This window comes from Vigna umbellata, chromosome 1, assembly GCF_029865625.1.
Source record: "Vigna umbellata cultivar VRB3 chromosome 1, Vumbellata_1.0, whole genome shotgun sequence".
Lineage (NCBI taxonomy): Eukaryota > Viridiplantae > Streptophyta > Magnoliopsida > Fabales > Fabaceae > Vigna > Vigna umbellata.
This window is the reverse complement of record NC_142165.1, coordinates 56,570,080-56,576,759: the sequence shown is the minus strand read 5'-3', so window position 1 is coordinate 56,576,759 and position 6,680 is coordinate 56,570,080. Positions and strand designations below refer to the sequence as shown.

The 6,680-nt window shown below is 34.8% G+C and overlaps 1 protein-coding gene across 4 annotated transcripts; it reads left to right on the top strand.

Annotated features, from left to right (window-relative positions):
* Positions 1 to 424: 424 nt before the first annotated feature.
* Positions 425 to 6,559, top strand: LOC124834630 (somatic embryogenesis receptor kinase 1-like). 4 transcript variants are annotated; one of them, XM_047309363.2, is made up of 11 exons: positions 425 to 669; positions 1,184 to 1,316; positions 1,390 to 1,461; positions 1,698 to 1,841; positions 2,151 to 2,222; positions 2,313 to 2,384; positions 2,879 to 2,952; positions 3,960 to 4,094; positions 4,179 to 4,520; positions 4,968 to 5,362; positions 5,846 to 6,559. In XM_047309363.2, exons 1-11 carry the CDS (start codon positions 567 to 569, stop codon positions 6,152 to 6,154), a joined length of 1,851 nt encoding a protein of 616 aa, XP_047165319.2. In that variant the 5' UTR covers positions 425 to 566; the 3' UTR covers positions 6,155 to 6,559. The 4 variants fall into 4 exon arrangements, with proteins under 4 accessions (XP_047165319.2, XP_047165320.2, XP_087960003.1 ...); XM_088103877.1 differs by having other exon boundaries at positions 512 to 669; positions 1,184 to 1,294; XM_088103876.1 differs by having other exon boundaries at positions 512 to 669; positions 1,184 to 1,305.
* The last annotated feature ends 121 nt before the right edge of the window (positions 6,560 to 6,680 follow it).

The following is a 6,680-nucleotide window of genomic DNA, read 5'->3' as shown; positions in this document are numbered from 1 at the left end:
ATACGACGATCTTGTTGTATTACCATTAAACCAATGCACTTCTTGAAAAGGTTAGATCCGTACTGGATTGTGGACATATGTGTACGAATCCGAACATACTCTAAATTTGGGTATATCAGAGGAGGGTAGGTAAAATTTCTTCCTCTCTCTATTTTTTTTTTTTAAATTTTGTTACTGTTAATGTAGTTAGCAAACTTATATTATGGAACAATCCCGAAAAGTGATCCCCAAACAAGAAGAAATAAGGAAAATAAAACAACATAATTAGTCAAGAGATTAAACAATTATTAAGCCAAAGAAAAGCAAAAAGCTAAACTTGGAAAAATGAAAAAGCAAGACTTGGGGCTGAGTACGTGTATGAATGATAAGAAGTTAAAGTATGCAGATGGTGGTGGGGACAATCGTCGGTTAATTATTATTGTTTCTATGTTGTGATAGGTACTGCTCTAAGTTGACTGGTAATGCAATGAAGATCTTATGGTCAATGAGATCTATCTGCTTATGAACTTGAAGAGGAATATTCATATTCATGCGCATGTGCATGTGCATGTACATGATTGAAGAGGATGAGTAACAAGGAGCGAGTTCCATCTTTAATATGCTTCTATATTCTGTTTTGGACATTTTTGGTTCATCACATGGTGCTCAGGGTTTCTGGAAATGCAGAAGGTGACGTTTTGTACTTACTTGGTGCTTCAATTGATTGTTTTTGTTTGTTTTCTTGTTTCTGTTCTTTTATGAGTTGTTGACTTTTCAGCTCTGTTGGTTTGGCTCATATGTTTGAATGAGTTAAAACTAGACATGGAGTTAGTATTAGGCTTTTGTTCATTACTCGGCATAACAGAGTATGCAATATAATAACACAAACTATGAAATTAAATAGAACTCAAAATTTAGAGGATAAATTGAAACCTACTTAGAGGACAAAAAATACTGACTTTTTCCTTTTAAATTTTGCCATGGTGTGTTGGTGCATAGCTCGGGCTTTTTGAAGGTTGTAAACTGAAAATGTTTCGGTGTTATGCTTGGGGAGTTATTGATGAACATGGGCTTCATTTTTTTACTTTCTGTATTTCGCACAATTTCATTGAAAGCAGCACAATACCTGTTTGATTTTTTACTCCTGTCAATTTAATATATTCAGTACATTTGTAATGGCACTCAAATATTACTTCTATGACAGGTGATGCCCTTACAGTATTCAAGAACAAAGTGATAGATCCTACTGGTGCTCTTAGTAATTGGAATCCTAATATTTTAACTCCTTGCACATGGTTTCATGTTGTTTGCAACGGTGAAAATAGCGTAATCCGTTTGTAAGATATCTGCTATTTTTACTTGTGCCTTTATGAAAGATTTTGCATAAAGTGAAAAATGTTGTTTGGCCAGGGATCTTGGAAATGCAGAACTTTCCGGTCAACTTGTTCCAGAGCTTGGCCAGCTCCCAAATTTGGCATATCTGTAAGTTATGCCTCCTTTGCTGAACAGATTTTGCATGACACTACTTTTTTTATTGACATTTCATCAGCTATTTCTTGTAATTCTTGAATGTTGGTTGAAACTAGTATTATTAGGCAAGGTTATTCTAAAAGTAAATGCTGTAACTGTCTCTCAGAAAACTACCTGTAGTGCCATTTTCTGTTATTCACTGAACTCGTTACTCTGCCAAAATCTAATATTTTCCTTTTACATGACAGGGAACTTCATAACAATAATATAACTGGGGAGATCCCAAATGTGCTTGGAAATTTGACAAACTTGCTGAGTTTGGATCTTTACTCGAACAACATTACTGGCCAAATTCCAGAAGAATTAGGCAATCTTAAAAAACTACAATCCCTGTATGACCTGTTTTCCTTTTCTCATATCTTAATCAGCAAAACTTATTCAATTGAATTTCATTTTTGTTTCTTCTTTTTTAGCATTCATAAAATGGTGGCACATTATGCATCCACAATACCATTTCAGTTCCACATATCTTGTATTATGCTTTGAGCTATTGCCCCAAGAGAAGTATCATCCTACTTAATCACATGAAATACATGCTTGTATAACATTATGGCACACGCCCACTGCACTTGCTACTTAATCATTGTTTTTGTTCAATAGTTTATTATCTGCTAACCAAATGGCTCTACTCCCTGAACTAGGCGCCTCAACAAAAACAGCTTGTCAGGAAAGATTCCTATGGGTTTGACCAATATTAGTACACTGATGGTTCTGTGAGTTTAACTATATGTCTGGATACATTGCTATGTTAGTGTTGTGTTATTTTGTCTAAAACCTGACACCATGATCATTGTTGAATCTAGTGACTTATCGTACAACAACTTAACAGGGACTGTCCCAGCCAATGGTTCATTTTCACGTTTTACTCCCATCAGGTTGGTACAAATAAGAATTTTGTTCTGATGAGCTCATTGGGAGAACCAAGCACCAACACTTGCCAATAGCCATATGTTATAAAATCAGAAAAACATAAAAGGTTGTAAAACTAGAGAGAAAAAACAAAAAACAGAAAAGAGAGTTTTTCTTGTGATGATATAGTATGGAAGAAGGTAGACAGAGAGTCTTCTACAATATTTTGAGTGTAATAGCTTATATGTTACAAAAGGTTCTCTCTAATTAATAAGAGAAATGTTAATCTGCATAAAATTAAATATTACCACTCATTCTTACCTAACCACTAATTATACAATCAGCTTTCCCACAAAACAATATTTATAAGTAATATCAACCTGTGAGATAAGTTAACAAACAGGAAAAAATAAGATGTTAGAGTATCTAGGAAAGTATCATTTTCTTCGTCATAATACTGTTCGAGTGGCATTATAAATCTTACATCACAATTTATTAACCCGTCAGTCCGTTTTTACAGTTTTAGCAATAATACTTACTTGGTGCAAGCCATTCCAATTTCACCACCCGCCACACAGAAACAAAATCCTTCAGGTTTGTTATTATTTACTTTATTGTTGGTAATGAATTTAAATTTTCAAAGAATATAGCTCTTAAAGTACTAGGCTTTAGATTATTGTCTTACAAGTAAAAAGTTAAAAGCAAATAAACTTTGCTTTAAAATTGTAATACTGGAGCAGCAATCAAACTCTACACGACTTGGCCAACTAGAATTTGGTCCATGTAATTTAAACCACTAATATAATCAAAAACTCATAAAAGGTGTCATCCAACTGCAAATTAATTCTGTCTGAAAGGTTCAGTTTTGGCGGCATTTACATTTGTTTCTTTTACAAGCTGGATTCACTCCGTTATATATTCCATATACTAGCAACATTTCCTTCGCCCTTAGAAATGGAGGTATTGATAATAATGGATGGGTTGCACGGTTTTTTTCCAAATGCTTGTTATGCAATTTTGCATGATTTCCGTGACTGAACTTTTTTATACAAATTTTAAATTTACAGAAAAGGACAGGTTGATTGCTATGAACAATGATCTTTGGCGATGTGGATACCTAAATAAGAACATCTTCTGCATGCTTAAATGTATAGTTTCTTAAGGTGAATGTGTGACCTAATTCTGAGTCAACAAGGGAGAAGACTACAGTTTTTAGGGACGTATATCCTAGAAAAAAGAAAAGAGGGGGAAGGGGAATAGTTTCTTTGACTTGGTGATGCATGTTGTTAGCATTCTGTTGGGAGAAAAGGGAAATACTTAGTGATAGAGGAGGGTGGAATGAGAGGAGAGGATGAGAGAGGAGTTTCCAATTTTGTACTTAGTTCCTTTTGTTTGAAGAACACCACTATATTTTTCAGTCATTTGGGATTCTACTTATGCTTTTCTGTCTGGTATCTTAACATTATGTGACCCTTTGTCAAATACAAGGGAGTAAATAATAATGTAAAGCTTTTTTTTTTTTTTTTTTCTATTCCATTAATGCAAAGCAAAGTTTTGGAATTGAAATAAAGTTTTCCGTTTAATTCTGTTAATCCTTGTAGGTAATAGTTTCAGATCTATTGGAGTCATTGCTGGAGGAGTTGCTGTAGGCGCTGCACTGTTGTTTGCAGCTCCAGTAATTGCATTTGTTTACTGCAAAAGAAGGAAGCCACCAGATTATTTCTTTGACGTTGCAGGTTGGTGGATTAGCACGAAAAGATGGTATACACACTGATTTATTTATGATAATCACATCTAATTTTTGTGTCTTCCACCGGCAGCTGAGGAGGACCCTGAAGTTAACTTTGGTCAACTTAAAAGGTTTTCACTGCATGAACTGCTAGTTGCAACAGATGGTTTTAATAACAAAAACATTATTGGTAAAGGTGGATTTGGCAAGGTTTATAAAGGACGCTTAACAAGTGGTGATCTAGTTGCAGTAAAAAGACTTAACCAAGAACGTATCCGGAGTGAGGAGAAACAATTTCAAACAGAAGTGGAAATGATCAGCTTGGCTGTGCATCGAAATTTGCTTCGCCTGATTGGTTTTTGTATGACAACTACTGAAAGATTGCTTGTGTATCCTTTCATGGTTAATGGAAGTGTAGATTCATGTTTACGAGGTACCTCTATTAGGCTACTCTGTCGAGGAAGATTAATGTGATATGCTGCTTTTATTGCTAATTTACCTCAACTTGTTTCTCTAGTAAAACACCTTTCATCTTACATGTCCTTTTCGGGTAGTTATGCAAGCCTTAATTTGTTTCTGTTACTTTTTGTAAAATAAAAATTGTGTATGTCAGACATGTGTTATATCTAGCAGGAGCACATTCACACAACAGTTTAGATGAGTTTTTTAAATTTGATCCTTTGTCAGTACCTTTTTTTCTTTTCACAAAATTATCCAATTTTGTTTGACCACATCATTTGATGCGGTTGAAAGAGAATACAAATAAACTCTGCAGCTAAATAGTGCAAAAGCAATTGAAATTTCTTGTAGTTAAATTTCAGTAGGCTTTTTTTTTTCCTTCAAATAGTAATGTTTTATGTATGTTGATTTTATTTTGTAGATCGACCAGAATCACAACCACCACTTCAATGGCCAGTTCGGAAGCGTATTGCTCTGGGAGCAGCTAAGGGGCTTGCATATCTGCATGATCATTGTGACCCGAAGATTATTCATCGTGATATCAAAGCTGCTAATATATTATTGGATGAGGACTTTGAAGCGGTTGTTGGAGATTTTGGTTTAGCAAAGCTTATGGATTACAGAAATACTCATGTTACTACTGCTGTACGTGGGACACTTGGCCATATACCACCAGAGTATCTTTCAACTGGAAAGTCTTCAGAGAAGACTGATGTTTTTGGATATGGCGTGATGCTTCTTGAGATAATAACTGGACAGAGGGCTTTCAATTTAGCCCGACTTGCCATTAGTGATGAGGTTATGTTGCTCGAATGGGTAGGTATTATTATGTTCACTTAAGACATGCTATTAGTACTAGATCAATTAGCAGCCACATGTATTTTTCTAAGTGTTGAAGATTTCACATCCATCAGATAAGACAGATATATAATATAGAAGTGCAAACTTACAAACCGATTTCGTAAGATTTAGTTAACCTTAAAAGTCATATTGTTGAAGGAAATATTTTGGCACTAAACAGTTAATTCCTAGTTGTTGTTTTAATTGTTGCCATACATTTCTACTTGAAGTTTAGAAACCTCTTTTGTTCCCTATTCTATTTTTGTGTTTTCATATAACTAACTACCCTTTGGAAATACCATACAAAATTGAGTTGGTTGTTATTTCTGTCCTAGATTCTAGAATCTCATCTTTCTGGTTATTGTGTAGTTTATTGTTGTTGCATGAAGTATGTGCTGATGTTAGCACCAATGACCAATGGATTCTATTGGCAAATACATGACATTATTTTAATCCCAGGTGAAAGCACTTCTGAAGGAGCAGAAGTTAGAGACACTGGTGGATAAAGATTTACAGGGAGATTATGATGAGGGGGAACTAGAGAAGTTAATTCAAATAGCTTTGCTGTGCACACAAAGTTCCCCTTTGGATAGACCAAAGATGTCTGAGGTGGTGAGAATGCTAGAAGGGCAAGGTTTGGAAGAAAAGTGGGACCAATGGGGGAAGAAAGAGGATATGATCCAAAAAAATTACAACCCCTTCAATCTCTACGATGGTTACGACTCAATTTCAAATATTCCACCAGATGAACTGTCTGGTCCTAGATGATCTTTGAAGAAACAAATAGTTACTCAAAGCTCCAAAATGCTGGCTTAGTGCACCGTATATAATTATTGTGCAATGCAGTGGTGAATTGTAGTTCGTGTCTAAATATTCCTTAGCTTTGATCATTGTTACTTCACTGCATGTTCACTGAGCGTTCCTCCTACATTTTGAAAAGGTTCTTCACCTGACATTAGTCATTGTGGGTTGTAGAATATAGTCATGCTTGTTGTTTACTCCGAGCAAGTTAGTGCAAATAGTTTGTTTGTAAGTATTGTGGAGGGAGAATAATCACTATAGAAGAAGGAAGACAAAGAGTCTACTACAATATTCTAAGTACAGTAGCTTAAATGTTATAAAAGGTTTCTTTCTAATAATATGAGATGTAAACTTACATAAAGTTAAATGCTACCACTAATTCTCATCTAATCACTAATCATACACCTAACTTTCCCCCAAAACAATATTTATAATTTATCATACAGCTAACATTCGTAGATAACATCCTATTACCCTTACTACAAATAGAGTT